At 40.0% G+C, this 19,053-nt stretch overlaps 1 protein-coding gene across 4 annotated transcripts in view; it reads left to right on the forward strand.

The window, feature by feature from the left end:
• The first annotated feature begins 8,335 nt into the window (after positions 1–8,335).
• Positions 8,336–19,053, forward strand: part of GAREM1 (GRB2 associated regulator of MAPK1 subtype 1) — an 82,586-nt gene continuing 71,868 nt past the window's right edge. For all 4 annotated transcript variants that reach the window (XM_039333657.1, XM_039333658.1, XM_039333659.1 and 1 more), the window contains exon 1: positions 8,336–9,567. In XM_039333657.1, coding sequence (XP_039189591.1) covers positions 9,447–9,567 — 121 coding nt within the window. In that variant the 5' untranslated portion in view covers positions 8,336–9,446. The remainder of the gene's footprint in view (positions 9,568–19,053) is intronic.

Raw genomic sequence — 19,053 nt, forward strand, 5'->3', positions numbered from 1 at the left:
AACAGAAAAGATACTTAAACTCCAATAGGAGAGAAATTCCCTATTACTGTATGATGAAAAGAGGGAGGGGGCAATTAACAGTTCGCTCCTTCAGCATATCCAGGTTAGGTTTTCCTACTTATCAGAGCTTATAAGAGTTGTTGGGACAACAAAAGGGCTCTTGTTTTATCTTTAAGCAAATTCCTCCAATGTTAACTGCATCTGATATACTTACAAGCAGCGAAATGGTTACCCAGTAAAATAGGATGTAAAAGAGATTTGTTAACATTCAAATACCCTATAATCAAAATGATGGATATATTTCACACACTCATTTTTTTTCATTCAACTATACAAGTTGGAGATCTCTCTGTAGATACAAGGGTAAAAAGCTGCCCACTGCAAATAGCCTTAACAAAGAGAAAATCAGATATGCTACTTTTTGACAATTAACAACATAGATTACAGATGAAGCTGTAGAAGTATGGCTGATTCATTCTTTTACAACACTGCCAAATTGTGTGTAGCTCATCTAGCAATGTTCCTGTCTTGTCTACCTCGTACGGCGCTGGAGACTTACATAATAACCTATGAAAGCACTGTAGCTTAAGCTACAGATGGCCTGATTTGCCTTTGGCTACTGGAGGCTTGCAGTGGTTAGATTGCAGTATTGCAGGCTAACTCTCCTCACAGCCTGAAGTTCAATCCTCACCAACTCAAGGTTGACTCAGCCTTCCATCCTTTCGAGGTTGATAAAACAAGGACCCAGATTGTTGAGAGCAATATGCTGACTCTGTAAACCACTCAGAGTATGGGCCAGTACATAAGTTTAAGTGCTATTGTTATTGCTATATTTATATCCTTACTTAAAAAAATAAGAAATATTGGGGCGTCCAAGATAAACTATTGTAATTCTCACATGTAATTAACTTGTACTGTATATTACTAGGAAGATTGTGGTTTTCATATCAAAGACCACTCTGAAGAGGATAACCTAGAACACATTGGGGTTATCTTGAGGGTGATTATTTATTATGAATATGTCCTATTGTTTTCTCTGTATTGTTTTTATAGCTTATTGACATGGTCAATGACTAAGCAATTAAAACATTAATCATATAATTATACAATTTTAGATAATTTGCCATTGAAGGAAAATTCTAATGGTGCTTTTTAAATTAAAGCAGGGGTCCCCATCCCCCAAGCTGTGAGCTGTTCAGAACTGGGCCACCCAAAGTAGTGGGTGAGCACACATGTGCGTGTCCATGCCTACTTGCATGAGCAGCGGGCAAGCATGTTTGTGAGTGCTCCATTTGCATGAGCAGCTGGCACATGTGCCCGCTGGTCACACAAATGGAGCTGTGTGCGTGTGCTTGCTCCCATGGAACAGCCCCTCCCCCCGCCAGTCCACAAAGCCGGAAAGGTTGGGGAACTCTGAATTAAAATTTATCTCAAAGTTACCAGCCTATCTTTCTAATATAAAATAGAATATTACTTCCAAATATTCCTTACGGATTTTTTTTTAAAGCCCCTGAATATTAAATATTTACCCCCCCTTTTGAGAATTAACATTAGGATAGCTTTGATATCCTCACACTTGCAGCTTTCATGGGCTTAAAAATTATTACATCTTTTTAAAGAACCGGATAAAGCAAGTGAAAAGAAGAGATGAAAATATATTACCTATTTCTTATCCCATTATTAAGGCAGCAGGAAACCTCAGGCTCCCACATGAATCATTGTTAAGTTCAAATGTTCAGGCAGCATTTATAACATAAGTCACTTTCAGTTCCACTTTGCTCAGGAATAATTTTATTACCTCCCTGGATGAGGAAGGTGGTTATCATGGCTGGCAAAAAATGCTATTGGTTAGTTAGGAAGATAAATTTATTTCTGTGTAAATAATGACACTTATAAAACTTGTTATACCAACCGCCAGAAGTTGAGGTCATTTGAGGATTTAAGTTGAATGCAGAAACATTGGAAAACAATCATATCTTGAGTTCACACCAAAGTTTAGTAGCAGAGGCCAGTTCCACTGTATCATGCTTTACAGAAGAGTTAAATAGGTCAGGCATAATGTTACAAAGATTCTGATCCTTCATGGTAGAAGACTCTCAAAAGGTTTGTGCTAGAAAATTTCTGTTCCACTTCACGATTATCAGCTAAGAAGTGCTGTAAAGTTCCATCTTGTGACCCAAGTTGTAATGAATCTGTACGTTCTGGGGAAAGTCAGTATGATTGTCACATTTACCTTTCACTTCTATCTACTTACCCCATGAAACTACAGAACTCTTAAAGGAGCATCACAAGGCTTCTTGTCATGGACAACAATGAATTTAAGGAGGCTTAGATCAGGTCTTTGATGAGGCTGTATATTTGAAGGATTGTATATTTTGAGAAACTTTTGCCATCCCATTACATCAGCCCATCCCAATCGATCAGGCAGGGAAAATACATTGCAGATCCTGTCAGTTAAAGAACTCTGACTGCTGGGATCTAGAAAGAGAAAGAACCATCTCTGCCGTTGCCCCTGCCCGGTGGAGTATTTTCCCCACTGAGGTAAGGCAACCCCCTACTCTTCTGACTTTCTGAAAAGGAGTCAAAGCATGGTTCTGTGGCCTTGCATGGAGAATCCAAAGGAGCACATAGCCATGGAGTTGGCTGATACCCTGAGAACCTTGCCTTCAACTTTTTAACTAATTTTAACAGTGTATAATCATCCTTGATTGCCTCTAAATCTATAATTTTTATATATAATTTTTATATTTTAACATTTTATTGTACACTGCCCAGAGACTTTCTCTGAGGGAGATGGGCAGTTCAAAAATGTAATAAATGAACAAACAAGCATTCTGTACAAAGCTGCCTTTAAAGATTATCTGCAAACTTGAATTGGTGTTAGAATCTAAATACCCAGGAGTTGGTAAGAACAAGAAGTCAGAACATATGATACCTGTAGGGCACTAACTATGATTTCCAAAGCTAATTAAAATTGTTGGTATTCTGGGACCAAGATACGTGAATAATAGTTTTCACCTATATCAACATGTCAATACTTTTTAAGACAGGAAGGGGGACTCATCACATTTACAAGTTGTTCTCTTGGTTTCCATAGGCTGTGATATCCATATGGATTGCCGTCTCAGTAAATTCTGACATTTTTCATGAAAGCCCTAGAGTCCTATCTGTTCCTTCAAAGTTCCCCATGACTGGCTCTCTTTTGAGATTTAGCTGCAATACAGTCTGTTTTCAATACTCTAGGGCAATGTTTTTCAACTTTGGCAGCGTTAAGATGTGTGGACTTTCATTCCCAAAATTCCCCAGCCAGCATGCTTTTTTATTCTTAAGAGCTTGAAATTACTTTAAGTATAGGCAGCACTCATTCATAGTTGTATGACCACAGTTATAAAAACCCTATTTTTTTAAAGATCTACCTAATATGCCTGACTTCTTTAGTTCAAAAACTTATTTCTGCCTTTCCTTTGGGAGACAGTGTCAGCAAGGCAGGCTTGAGATGTTGTCACATTGAACTAGGTATATTTTCTGTCAGACATAACTTACTTTACTGAACAAAACAACATCTGTGACATTCCCATTGGTAACCAGTCAATTACCTTAACGCATGAGAGAGCACTAGAAGTGAACATCAGTTCTTTCCCATGTCATTTTTTCAAAGCAGTCATAATACCAAAAGAGAGGATATATTTATGTATTTTACCATAGAGAATCTAATGGTAAAGGCACTAGGCTAGAAAGCAGGAGACTGTGAGTTCTAGTTCCTACTTAGGCATGAAAGCTGGCTAGTTGATTTGGGCCAGACACTATGTCAGTACAGCCCACCACATAGAGTTATTGCTGTTGTGGGAAAAACAAGGAGAAGGATTTTTAGATCTGTTCACTGCCTTGAGTTATTTATAAAAATAATAAATATGTTGGATAAAAATCAAATATATTTTTAAAAGCTATATTATATATTAATTATTCTATATAAATTGTGTAACTCCAGGGGCTCTTGGCTAACTATTGAATTGAAACTATATAATGAATAATGGTTAAAAGCAATTACAGGTAGTTCTCACTTAACTAGTCACTGTACTATTTGAAGTTATGATAGCCACAGAATGGATTTTTTTATGGCCTGATAACCACCCCTGGGCTGTCATAAATGGTCATGCTGCCCTCCCATGGTCACTCAGCCGCATTTGGGGGGGGGGGTTATGGTGTTCCAGTCACATTTTGCAATTTTTTTTTTTTTTTTGCAGTTTCTGGCTTTTTTTGTTGTTGTTGGTTACCAGCAAAAAGAGCCCATTCAAATGAATGTGTTCACTTAACAATTGTGGTGTTCACTTAATGACTACTATGAAAAAGGCTAGAAAATTACTTCTGGTCACATGGCTTGATTTATGACTACAATGACTTACAATTGTAATTCCAGGCTGAATGATGATTGTAAGTCGAGGACTGTCTGTAAAATCTTAAAAAAATACCAAACAATGATGGCCTACTTAGTCACTAAAATTGTAACTGTTCTTTCGATGGCCTTGGAGGGGGGAACTCTTGTGCCTCAGGGAAAAGGAAAGCAGCCACCAATAACACCTCCCTACATGCCCCCTTCAGTCATACCTTTTGATAAGAAGGGCCTTCAGGCAAGGACTCCCTATTCTCCTGGATCGGTTGGGCAGAATTTACTTAGGATAGCTAGTCTCCAAGAGACCTGTAGCTTTATTGACAATAACCAGCATATTGAATTGCACTTGGAAACAGCAGTAACTAGCACAGCCCCCATAACTGTGATGTTGTTAGACAATACCGCATTGCACAGTAAGCACACAGGCTGTTGCATTATGTATTAACTGAAGTTTCAGAGTGGTCTTCAAGAGCAACTACCCCTCCCCCAAGTTAACTGCAATAATCCAGGCATGAGATGACAAAGGTATGTATAACCATACTGAGAGCATCCTGTTCTAATTAAGACTGCAGCTGAAATACCAGCTGGGCAAAGGGCCTCTTGGGCATGGTTTATACTTGGTCTAATTTGGATAGAGCAGGGGTAGGCAACCTTGGCTCTTTTATGACTTGTGGACTTCAACTCCCAGAATTCCTGAGCCAGCTATCCACGAGTCATAAAAGAGCCAAGGTTGCCTACTCTGGGCTAGAGTGAAGACAAAAAAACAAAACACAAAACACTAAACTGCCAATACATAAAATAAGTATATCTCTTTTAACTTATGGCCATCTGCCACAATTGCTACAAATGCTAACATTTTAGGGTCATTATCTCATTGTTTACCTGAAGCAGTACACACATTCCTCCAAAGCAATAGTTTTAATCAAAAATGTCTTTAAGTTATATACATGAATTTTCTAAACTGAAAGATTCAATTCCATCTTCAATTACAAGAAAATCTTGTGTAATACTTATGTTTAATGGTGTATAATATGGATTCTACTGTGCTTTAGAACTAAGAACAAAAGTACAGTGGCATGAATGTGGCACCTGTCTGTAATTTATAAAAATATACATGTCTTTTTTTGAGATTACATGGTTGGCTTCCACCACTGCCATTTGATTCTGAGGTAAAAAAGCATTTGGTTTAAGAAACTGCAGAAAGGTGTGTGTGTGTAATATTTTTTAAAAAACAGGGCTACCATACATTATATTAGTTGTAAAATCTAGATGTCCGTTTTAACAGTTAAGTATTAGTTCTTTCTAATGTCTCTGCCATCCTTGATTAGCTGGATTTTTGTAATCTAAAAATAGTAACCCTAGGTTTTGAACCTTGTAATTCTCATTACATTGACATGTACTTGTTATTTGTAATAGACCACTACCTTAAACGTAATATATACCGTATTTTCCGGCATATAAGACGACTTTCTAAACCATGAAAATTTTCTCAAAAGTTGGGGGTCGTCTTATATGCCCAGTTGTCTTATACGCCGGAAAATATGGTACATCAAAGCAAGCTCCCCCATATCCTGCGCCCCATGCTCCTCACCCCTTGGCACGGGGATTGGCTGTCCGGATGAGTTTAAGTGTCCCACACAGCCAAACAGCCCTAGAAAAGTGTCCCTCCGAGAAACAGCTGGGAGGAAGGGGCGAGGTTGGAGTGTTGGCAGACCAATGGTGGAAGAGGAGCACTGGGGGAGAGCCAGCTGAGTAAGAATGCCCGTGTTGGGTTAGCGGCGGGGGTTTCCCGAGAAGAAGTGCCCCTGCCCCCCTTGCTGCCGAAGTGCTGCTCAGTGCTTGCAGGCCAGTGATTTTGCAGAAGCTGGGAGGGGCAGCTCAGGCGGGGATCCTGCCCCTCCCAGTTTAGGGCGGTGGAGGGAGGCAGTGCGAGCAGGGCTTTTCCTCCCCAGGGGAAATCCCCCTGCCACCAGCCTCTGCTCGGGTGGGCGGCAGGAGCAGCTGGTGGGAGCCGTCGGGCTGCACAGAGGGTGCCGCTTCCTCGGGGTTGACAGCATCCGGTGCCGTCGCGCTGAGCGCCAGAAGCCCTGGGACCCCGACTGACCGACGCTCAGAGTTTCCTCCTCTGTGCTTGGCCGCTTCTTTGACAACCTGCTGCCGTGGCTGGTGCTCTTGCTGCGCAGATGACAGAGCGATCCGCCCGCAGGGTGTCATCCCAGAAGCGGTCTGTTGGACAGCTGGGCTTGGCTAGTGCCGCGACCTGCTTTCGTCCCCCCTTTAAACCTCCCTGATCAGCACCTGGAAGAATGACCTCAGCTCCACCATGGAGATCAACAGCGTCGGTAACACGGGGGTGTTCAGCTGCCTCTACAAAACAGCAGTCTCGGCTCCGACAATCCCATCTGGCCATCCCCGCCGCAGGGCATCCAGCACCAGGGGCCCCAGCCCACCTTTGGCTTCACTGGAACTTCTGGCTCTGCCAGAAGGCCAGGATTGTGTTCCTGTGTGTCTGGGGGGGGGGAATCTCACCTCTGATGGTAGAATATTCTGGGGGGGGCACAACAGAAATCTTCTCTTGGAGCCCAGCAGCAGAAATTCTTTGGCCAGTAGGATCCAAATTAGGCTGCTTCCACTGGAATGAGAGGGGCCAGCTAGTCCCATTGCTAGTTCCTCATATACTGCAAAGCTTCACAAGTGCACTCCCATGCTTATTATGGGATGTTACCCAGCTACATTTATCTTCAGCAGATCAGGAACAAGCGATGAAATATAATGAAATGCTAATGTGTTTAGGGCTTACATTACTTTTATTAGAAAGTTAAAGTACCCGTATTTTCCGGCATATAAGATGACTTGCTAAACCATGGAAATCTTTTCAAAAGTTGGGGGTCATCTTATATGCCCAGTCGTCTTATACGCCGGAAAATACGGTATAGTAATCAGAATTAAAACCAAATAAGTTTTCTAATTAAATATGGATATATATTTTGAAGAGAAATTTCATTTTAATTTGCATGTTTTGTAAGGGTACTACTCTGAAGAGATTATCCAGGATTGGATAATCCTGTTTTCTTGGTAGCTCTTCCTGGTACTTATCTACTTAGCATTTAACAAACCTATAATGCCGAGTTACTTCAAAGGAATATTGTTCTAACACAATTATTTATACCATATTGAACCATCATTGTTATGTTTCATTCCTCTGGTAACATTTACTGCCTTTATCACATTTGCAGAACTGGAATAGTTTTCAATTAAATCATTGGGTTACCTTAAACTTTGCAAGGTTGTGGGATACCAAGCATTTTTTATGAGAAATACCTAGGGCATTCTTTTTTAGCTGTGTTTTTAACCTTAGTGTATAGGTTAGCTCACCAATTCACCAGCTGAAAGCTGCTTTTCTCCCACTTTTTAAAAATATACGAACTGCTTTTATTGGGACTTTTCTTGTGGGAAAGGAGCGAGATTTGACCCTCTGTTATACCTGCTGCTGTTCTACATTGTTTTATCTTGTCCCAATGCTGATGCAGAATGTCACACTTGCCTTTCAGAGACTGGAATGGAGCAGGTATAGATGATAAGACTGATGGCAACAGGGCTGGGTTCTGGCTGGAATGCAGACACACTTGCTGTGAGGTGAGGGCTGGAAACATAGGGAACATCTTACTGCCTTCCTCCTTGCTGTTTTCATAATTCTCTGGTAGAGGATCATAACCAGTGGGGCTGAGCTCAAAAAATACATGACTTAAATCTTTATTACAGTCATAGACCAGCATTTGTGACTTACATTCTGTCTTTCCTCCAGCAGCTCAGGGTGATATACATATCAGTTCTTGGGCTTTAATTTCCTCATCCCATCACACCCCCAGCAATGTTATCAACTAGGAAGAGTTGAGAATGACTGGTGCAAAGTTGCACAGCTAATTTCCATGGCTGAAGGTAGATTTGAACTTGGGTTTCTCTGCTGCTGATCACTGTTATAACCATTAACTTTCTCAGTAAGTAGTATAAGGCTGCATGTCATGCTAGGCTGTGTGCGTTTTGGATCAGTTGTGCTCATATGGTTCACAGTGCTAATAGTTCACATAAGATATATTAAAAAGCACTGTACCAGCATCTTCTATAATGGCTGTCATTGTGTCCTACTCCACATCTTTATATGTTTTCAATCATTTTGAAAGAATAGTAAAAATTGTCCTTGGTTTGCCCTATAACAAAAAACTTGGGTCAAGATTACAAGCAGGTTGAGCAAGTACCCGCAAGTACATTTTGTGCAACTCAATCACAACTGGTTTAATTTGAAAAACTACATTAACCATGATTTAGTGTATTGTGTGAACATAGCTTCAAGGAATTCAAGGGGATTTAACTCCCAAATGAGGCTGTTCTGCTGCAGCAGAACACAGCAGCCAAAAAAATATTGGTCAGGCTTTCTCATTATGATCGGCACAAGCTATTTCTTCTGAAGGTAAATCCCAGTTTTTTCTGCTTCTTTCCTTTAAGCCGAAGCACCGAAGCTTGCAGTTTTAAGAAAAAATAAATAACAATAGTAACATTTTACTGATTCCAGCCTGAACTGGGGTAGCCAAACTGCATGCCTTTTTAGCGGTCGGGAGAGGGAGCGAGAGGGCCAGAATTGGCGGCAGGCGGGCGGGCGGTTGTCCGTCCCTCTCCCCCCCCCTTCCCTGGTTGATTAGGGAAGGAGGGAGCGCCGGGGCTTCACTTTCCCTGGGAGTGGAGAAGAGGAGGAGCGCAAACTGCGCAGGCGTCTCTCGCACCTTGTTGATTAGTCAGTCCCCTGTGCTGGGATGGCGTTTACTGGGTCAACTGGAGCTACTAGCGAAAGAGTCAGGGGGAGCGACAGCAGCCGCCTTTGCAACCCACGCCGCGGCCGGCGGAGTAGCAGCGGTCGGTGCCAAGTCACCTTGCCGTTGAGCCAAGTCCAGAATGGCTCGGGAAGGCGACCGCAGCAACACTAGAGGCTGAGGGAAGAGTGCAGCTTTCCCCAAAGACTTCGCCGCCGCTTGGATCTTCCGATCGAAAGAAGGGCGGGAAGATGGATGCGGCCCCCTCGCCGGGCTTCAGTCTGAAGGATGTGAAATGGAGCTCCGTGTCCATCCCTTTGGACCTTCTGGTTAGCACTTACCGCTTGCCCCAGGTCGTCAAGCTGGACGGCGGTAAGTGGAACCGCAGCGGCCGGCGGGGCAGAAAGCAGCCTGACATGCCGCTCGGCGAGAGCTTTGGCTGCGCTTGGGAGCGATAGAAGGGGCAAGAAGCCGAGCCGTCAGGGGAGCCTTTGCGCGGCAGCGGCGGCGGCAGGAGAGACCCACTCCTGTCCCTAGTGAGGCGCCGCCAGCGCTGCCTCCCTCCGCTTGAACGCTGGCCAAACTCCAGTTCCCGGCCGCTAGTCCTTCTGGGGAGAAGAGCCCATTGGGGAAAGCGGCCACGTGACCAAAATATGAATGGGCCCTAACGAGGGGGGAACGCCAGGGCTTTCAGCCGGTGGAGTAATGCGGTCGGGAGGGAGGTCAACTCTGTCGCCCAGAGAGGCTGGTGCCGTCTGTGCGCGACGCCGGGAGAAGATCCTTGAGCTGCGCTTGAATGATACTGTTGGCTCCTTTGGAGTCCAATTCGAGCAATTGCTATTAGCAAATGCGGCAGCTTAAAGTCCTGATATTTTGGATGGAAACAACCAAAGAGAGAAGCAACCTAGAACTAAGGAGAAATTTCTTCACAGTTAGAACAATTAATCAGTGGAACAACCTGCCTTCAGAAGTTGTGAATGCTCCAACATTGGAAATTTTTAAGAAGAGACTGGACAACCCATTTGTCTGAAATGGTATACTATAGGGTTTCTGCCTGAGCAGAGGGTTGGACTAGAAGACCTCCAAGGTCCCTTCCAACTCTAGTAGTAGTAGTAGTAGTAGTAGTAGTAGTAGTAGTAGTAGTAGTAGTAGTAGTAGTAGTAGTAGTAGTAAAATTCAACTCCATTCCTACTGAGTTTTCTTAGCAAGTGCATTACCATTACCTTCTTTCTAATCCAGACAAATTCAACCTGGTTTGTGTGTATGTCTGTGTATGCAAATACACTTGCCCAATGTAGGGGGGGGGGGGTGTTAAAAGTTAGGACTGAGCTCCTGAGCAATGTAATTGGAAATTAAATCCCATAAAGATCTTTGGGGATGGAAAAGTAACATCAGTGGATGGAATCCAACTTAAGAATTAAGTATACTAAATTTGTTTGAAATAAGTGGAAAACTGCAGAGAGACTTGGATTATGGCCGAATCCTCAAAAGAGTATTGAAGGTAAAGGTTGGCTTGGTACAAAGCGGTGGTTTGTTGAACTACTAGCCATAGACTGGGCTATTACCGTAGATCTGAGCTACAAAAATCCAAATGAAAAGATACAAAAAATGCTGCTATTTAGTGGTCACTTGGATTTTTGCAACCCAGATCTTGTAGCTCTCCACACTAAATCTAAGCAGGAATTATTTATTTCTATGTATGATCCTAGTCTAAATCAACTTTGTTTTAATTCATCCTAATTGGGTCTGTAGGGAGAGAAATTAGAAGATTGAAGTAAAAATAAACATTCACCCCTCCATCCATCCTGTATGCAGAAACCGTGATCTTCACTTGGGCTAGCATTTTTTTTATGAACAAACTTTGATGCTCCACCAAGTTCAAATAGAAGAAACCTTGACCACCGGTAGTTTGTTTAGTTTGTTTGTTGTCCAGCATGCATTTGTCCACAATTAATGTTACATTATGTCTCATGCCATGCCAGAGTGCTCTGTGACATAGTAAGAGGCTTGAATCCAACTGAAATTTAAAAATAGTCTTAGCTGTTAATCTTTTAAAATGATTTTGTTTCCCAAATTCTCAGAAATATAACTCTATATTTAAAGACCCATTAATATATTAGCTTATTCTGACAGGTTATATTTAACTTTGAAAGAATGCATTTCGAGAAACTGCTGTTCATGAAATACATTATAGTAATAGTGACAGCTATTGCACACTCCTGAAGTCTCACTGTGCTTCCAAAGTGAGTCAGAAGCACTCACAATGGTTTGTGATAGGTGTCTTTTGACTGCTTGTTTTGAAGAAAAACTTTCTTATACTGATTCTGAATGTTTACTTTCTGTGCCAAGTGTTAAGTAAAATTTTACTCTTTGAAAACATTTATGTTATGCGTTTTTGAGACACAAATACAGTTTATAGTAAAATGCAACAGATTACAATGTTTACTAATTTGAAGTTTAATGTCTACATACCGGTAGCAGTATTTATGCCTTCTTTAAATATTAAATAGATTCTTACATCACCTGTTCATCCATTCTTACATCACCTGTTCATCCAGATCTGTCAAGTATTTTCTGAACTGATTATATCAGATCTTCAGTAAATCAGAAACAGTGCCTTTCATAAGTATTTAATTTTTTTCTGTAATATTAGTTTATACTTAGTTCTAATGCAATATAAATTTGCGTAATATTGCATTAGAACTAAAGCAAAAAACCAAACTGCATATCGTGTTTTGCTAAAGTGCACAAAGGGTGATTGGCGTTTTCATTGCTGGGAATTCCAATTTTATGTTTTTCTCTGCACCTTTTATTTTCTCTCATATGCAGCAGTACTAACAATGATATTGATGTTCACCTTTCTTTCCTTTTAAATAAATTGATTTCTAAATCTAGACCAGCCTCAGTTGTGATTTATATATCTGAAGTAGGGAGATTTTTCATTGAATTTAGATTTACGTACCTGCCAAGTTAAATACAGTTATGTAGTTTATTTAATATCAATGTGTTCTATTGAAGTTATAAAACTTTACAGCTTGGTATTATATGTAAAATAGTCACTGAGTTTTTCAACAAACCATGGTTTAAAAGCAGGGCTTTCCAACCTTTTCACCCATTGTATCACTTTTAGGATATGGCAACATTCGAGTACCACCAGCCACCTAGCAAGGTGTCAAAAACTTGATGACCCCCCCCCCAAAAAAGGAAAAAAGTGATGAAGTACAGGTAATCCTCAACTTACAACAGTTCGCTTAGTGACTGTTCGAAGTTACAATGGCACTGAAAAAAGTGTCCCCCAAGCCTCAGCCGAGCAAGACACCTGCCTGCCCGCCTGGCGGCTCTCTTCCTCCTGTCCGAGTTTTCATTGTTGTGAGCATTTCTGTTGAGGGTTGGCAGCGGGGTTGGGGGGGGTTGGTTTTTATTCCCCCCGTCTGCTGGGTGGTTGCAGCAGGTTTTGGTCCCATGACCCTGGGACACTGTGACCGTCATAAATATGAATCAGTTGCCAAGCATCTGAATGTAAATCACAAGACCCTGAAGATGCTGCAACATTCGAGCTGATCGGCACTTCTTTTGGGCTCAGCAGAAGTGTCAGGATTAGTGCTGCTTTCCAGCTGATTGGTGCTTCTTCAGGACTCAGCAGAAGCGCCAGGATCAGCGCCAAGCTCCAGCTGGAGCCTGGCGCTGATCCTGGAGCTTCCGCTGAGCCCTGACAGCCCTGAAGCGCTGATCAGCTGGAAAGCGGCACTGATCCTGGCGCTTCCGCTGAGCCCTGACAGCTCTGCAGCTCCAGCCATTTCTTGCTCAGGCTTGTGCGGTGCTGCCACCAGTTCAGCTCATTCCCGTCCCCTGCTACTTTTCTAGGGTGGTCGCATACCACCTGCCAGGTGCCAATATACCACAGGTGGTACCCGTACCACTGGTTGAGAAGCCCTGGTTTAAAAGGACAAAGACCTAGTGTTATATGTGGCGTCAACTACTTTCTGTTTCCTGTATGTATTGCTCCCAAATGTTTTCAGCAATATTTCCTGAAATCATAATTTTATCTTGGCATTCATCCCATTATCTTATTTACTACTTTCTATTTTATTCATTTATATCTCCTGTCTCGGCTGCAATTCTTTGAAATCATGTGGACATCTTACCAAATCTACTGGCCATTCTGTCTTTTATAGTCATTTCGTTTGTACCTAGTAGCACCATTATATGGATATCAGTTCAACAGTCAGTGCCATTGAGTTCAGCGAGGCTTATTCTTAATTGCTTAATTATTTCATTACACCAAAATCTTTGCTCCAGAGTTTTCTGTTCTTTCATGCAGTGGCTACATGTTCAAATACACTTATGTAAGACTTTCTTTGCTTAACATTTTACTTACTTATTCTGTTTGCATATTACCAAACCAATACAGACTCGGAAGAGTTTATAGAACTCCAATAAAAACAGGTGGTCAATTAAAATAACCACAATTGGTATTATAAACAATCTAAAAGACCATTAAGTAACACCTGCCTATCCCAGGTCCTTGGGAGGGACTCGATAGGTGGATTAAAATGCCAAATCCAGTCTGGCTGGCTATACAGTGAACCATAATAAATAATGAAGCTGAACAAACAGTGGACTACCTAGTTAGCTGCTGCAAGAAGATCACACAGATTTAGGCAAATATTTGCAAAACAAAGTATCAACAATGGTACATCAGAATGTCTGTAATAAATACCTGGTGGGACCACAAAATAGACAAATAAATAAACTAAAGTGCTTTGGCACTTTAGAATTCAAATAGACAAATACCTGCTACATAAAACCCCAGATTTAACACTTATCTGTAAGAAAGACAAAAGAGTCTGGATGGTGGACATTGCTGTATTTGGAGAGGAGCAAAATCACAAAATACAAAGTTCTGCAAATAGAACAACTGTGGCAAAAGAAACTAAGGATAATACCAATAGTAATAGGCACTTTGGGTACAATCACAAATCAACTGGAACTCCAGCTGAACATCAGCATTGACAAAGATCACTATCAGTCAATTGCAAAAGGCAGCTTTGCTTGGAACAATTTACATCCTATGACATAATACCATTAAACAACATCTGCCTATTCCAGATCCATAGGAAGGAATCAGGGGGTGGATAAAAATGCTAAATCCAGTCTGGCTGGCTGGCTCTGTGACCAACCATTATTATTTGTTTGTTAAATTTATTTGCCACCCATCTCACTATGGGGCTACTCTGGATGGCTTACAACAATGGAAAAAAAGATAAAAAATGTAAAAATAATAGCAAAGCAACAGTTAGCAAAACATAAATTAAACCCTGGAAGAGGAAAGGGCTTTAGAAAGAAACTTAAAATGAACCTGTCTTGATTTGCTTTTGGTATAAGAGGGAGGGGAAAAAATGCTGTCAGGTTTTCAAAATGTTGTCAGCCTTTGAGGCAGGTCAAGAAACGTACTCCACAAGAAATACTGGAATTTTATTTTACTAATATAAATTATAATAACAGAATCTTGAAAGAGTGTCAACTTCCATTCTTTCTCTCTTAATTCATGTTTGCTAATTGCTACCATCTTCCTTCCCCAAGATCTCTGTGGTTCTGTATAGCATCAAATGCTTTATGAAAGACTTCCCTCTAAAGTTGGTCCCAAAACATTAAGAGAGTTGATGCAAGCCTTAATTTCAAGAGGGTCTATTCCACAAAACTCAAATAGTGATTGGAATACAGAGCCTTTCACCCATCATTCCCTTTATCTCATGAGAGGGGGAGGGGGTATAAACAGATCCTTTCCCCAGGAAAAACTAGATAGATGACTGAAAGTCACTATTGGGGCATTAACACATTTTTAAAAACTTGATTGGTTAAAGCCAATACTTTGGATTGCATCTAGAAATCTATTGACAACTAATGTAGCAGAGCTTGAAGTACAGTTGTAATGTGCTGGGGAAATAATATATCACTTGAAATGGGTAACTTGTAATCTCTATAAGGTTTGTACTCTTATACTTATCATTGCAGGCAGTTCCAGAGAGTGTGGCTGATAGTATTATAGTGAAAAATATCTCAAAAGATAAAGCCCAGATAAGATTTTTGGAGAAATTAAAGGTTGCTCATTATGTTGTAACAATTTAGTTGATCCAGTATTATCAGGTTTTCCGCCTCAAAACTAGTGCACGGTATTTTTTGCTATTACTGAATAAAGTAGAACATCAGACAATAATTCTCATTAGCATTTGAAATACTTTTCCTTAGTTCTGAAGATAACTCACATGTTATTTCATAAATATCTGGAAAGTGAACAATAGTTTTCTTTATTATTTACAGATCTGTGTCACTCACAGCTTATATTTCATTCACTAAACCTCTAAACTATGTGCTATTTATTCCCTTAATTCTGGTTTTTTTTTGTTTTGTTTTTTTTGCCTATATTCACTACTGATTTTGTGATCTGGTGTATAAATCATTTCAGCATAGTGGTTTAAACATAAGGACTACCAATTTTGCAGGAAATTGTTCAGTCACCGGGTTGGTCACTGGAACCAGAGGTTTTTGTCTTCCGAGCTTTGGGATTCGTGCTGGAGCCCCCATCCTCGGGAAGATCCTCTCTAGCCTAGAAGATGAAACCTCTGATTCCATTGATTGACCCAGATTGAATTCTGCACATTATCCTGGACACTTATATTTGTCTTCATTCGTACTATCAATTTTGCTTCCTTTTAGATTTCTCCTTTCAGTATTTCCAGTCCCTGAAAAAGATCTTCATAATGAAGCTGAAAGATATGGTCTTGTATCAGTATTTCTTTTTTCTTTTTGGGGGGTGTGTGTCTCGTGCTATCAAAATACATACCTGAATGTGAAAATGTCCCATGTGTTTTTACCCTTCCCAAATTAATGATTAATCTTGATAATTTATAGAGAAGGGTGGGATGAGCATTCTACCCCAGTGCATCTTGACTTGGACTCTTAGAAGAAGAAAAGCTACAGTATCTAGAACAGGGGTCCTCAACCTTGGCAACTTTAAGACTTGTGGACTTCAATTCCCAGAATTCCTGAGGCAGCTTTGCTGGCTGAGGAATTCTGGGAATTGAAGTCCACAAGTCTTAAAGTTGCCAAGGTTGAGGACCCCTGATCTAGAACATATATTGCATGTTGTATTTCTAGACAATTTTTATTTTATTTTACTTATGTTACTGACTTAACTGCATCTAATTTACTGATTAATCTGCATCTACCACTGTTGACTGAGAAAATTAAATAACTTCATGATTAAAATTTATGACAACATTTTAATATGAGAGTGATTCCTGAGAGAAATATATACAGAAACATAGTTAAAATGAACAATACCAAGTCAATTATGATGACTTTGCCTGAAAGATTAGCAAGCTTTTAAAAAGAGGCTTGAAAAGAAATGAGTGAGAATGGAATGTCTCTATAGGAATCTTGTACGTCCTTGCAGGAGGATGACAATGAACATATATCAGTTTCAGTGTGTAGGCTTAATAAAAACTCATAAAGCATAAACTTATAACAGCTGGCCAGTGCACATATGCACTGCAGTGTAGAAAATGAATATAGCTGGTCTTTCTGTTTCAGTGCAGCTTACGTGGGTTTCCTTCCTGTATAAAGGAGCAATGAAAGAAATTTTAGTTATGTTCAGATAAATTAATTTTGCCTTAATAAATTAGAATGTGTTCTACTTTTGGTTCATTAAGTTTTTACCTTTTTAAAGCTAAACTAATTCATTCTTTGTAATTTGTGCTTATGAGTGAAATATGTTAATATTTCCAAAAACTGCAGCTTGAGATGTGGCAGTCTAATGCAGTCATTGATTTTGTACAAATAATCATTACATATTTTAGTAATCTATAAATCTGTGGGAGACAAGGCTGTAGAAAAGCCTGCTTATTGAAGAATGTGGTCATATAGCTGTGAAATGAAACTCTTCCTAATAAAAGGTTTTCTGTATCAACACATACTAAATAGCATCCAATGGATATTAAGATCTTCCACCCCGAGCCACTCATACTGTTCTCTGCATTCTGTGGATTCTATTATGTAAATCAGAGGGCAAAAGCAACACTGATTTGACTTTTCTATGAAGAGACTGGTTTGTAACTTGATAGGAAAATGTGTGGTTTATTTTAAACTCCTGCTTCTCCGTTGTATTTGCAAATGAGTGTCACAGAGTTGCTATGTTGGTTTGAAGTTATTGTTTTGGAGTTAGTGTCTAAATAAATAGTTACACTTCAGAGTCAGCATTCACGTTTTGAAGATAGATTGTGTTTTGCTTCTCACTGCAAGGTACAATTGGATGTGAAATGTATTTGTGAGAAAATCGCCCTGAACTCAGTGGGTTTTAAATGACATATTCAACATTTCAAGTGTTGCCTTTTTAACTGAGAAAACATCTTAAGTTCAGAAGTAAATAGGTCAGCTGTGGCCACTTCCACCACATTACACTGCCTTTACTTTTTCCAAGTCCCATGGTGTGGTTAATGTGTGGAAATAACTTTCAGTAAGAAGCAGAGGGTTTTATTCCTTAGCACTTTAATGTTGTCAGAGGAAGCCCAGAATAGTCTTCCTTTATATTTCTATTTTTGCTACCAGTTTTCTAAACTCTTGAAAATGAAATTCCTTCATCTAGATTTCATACATGGTGCAGCTGTCTTAGGAAGAGGCTTTTAAAATGTATTTTATCAGCTATAATTATAGCCTTCTTCCTTTCTGTTATGGAATTCAAGATTGGGGTACTTGGTATCATTCTCTCCTCCATCCCCATTCCTGTTCCTCTAACAGCAAATTGAGGTTTAGAAATTGGCCATAAAGCATTCTATAACTTAATAAGCACACTTCGTTAGAGGTAACTATAGTGACCAGTTGAAATTAAAACAATGTTGTTCTTTACAAAAGTGAATTGTTCCTAAGCTTTGTTGGCATCTAAGAAAAGTTACTAAGTTTGTTTAGCAAGTACCTGGTCCTTAGTTGCAAATGTTATTATTTTCATAGCTTCTGTTTTTTCTTTTTTTTTTCCAGAATTTTTTTGTGCCTTTAGATCATTGTCAAAGTCCCTGCAAATTTCTTGGCAAGTTTTTCGAATTAGCTTGCCATTGGCTTCTTCTTAGGGCTCAGAGAGACTGACTGAACTAAAGCTGCTCAGCTGATTTTGTGCCTAAGATGAGACTAGAACTCATGGTTTCCCAGTCTCTAGCCTGGTGCCCTAATCTCTTACCCCAGATTGGCTCTTTTTTTTTAGGCAGTAGGTAGCCAGAATTCTCTTGATATTTCAGCTGACCAGTAGTTTAAAAAAATCTTCCAGTGTGCAAAATACCCATTGTGTGTCAGCCTATCCATTCAGAATTCTATTGAAAAGGACCCCCACACTAACACACATAAGAATTTCTGATCTGTGGCAGAGAAGAATGAAAGATCTTGCTTGATATCTTGCAAAAAGAGTCTAGTATCTTACCTTTAATTCTCTTTCTGTCTTGGAGCTGGGAACTAACTGGATTCTTTAGTTTTCAGGATTTCTTTCTGATGCTAAAGCAAGCATGTGTAAGGGTTAAGTACACATATAAATTAAACCAATTTCCTGTATATCATTTTGCAACTTACTGTATATCCCATCCATGCCTCTGCCACTGTTTGGAATTTTCACAAAAAGCGGTGTGCTGCAAAATATACATTCAAATAATGCAATACATTATTTCCTAACAATCCAGTGATTGTAGTAGCATTTCTATAATATGCCTAGACAACCTGTCAGGTTAAAAAACATTTCCCAATGGAAATGATTGTCAGTGATCTCTAAATATTTCCCAGAATCTGTCTAGGGGAAGTCTGAATGAATGAATGAATGAA

This window comes from Crotalus tigris, unplaced genomic scaffold, assembly GCF_016545835.1.
Source record: "Crotalus tigris isolate CLP2741 ecotype Arizona unplaced genomic scaffold, ASM1654583v1 scf7180000024506.7606697, whole genome shotgun sequence".
NCBI lineage: Eukaryota > Metazoa > Chordata > Lepidosauria > Squamata > Viperidae > Crotalus > Crotalus tigris.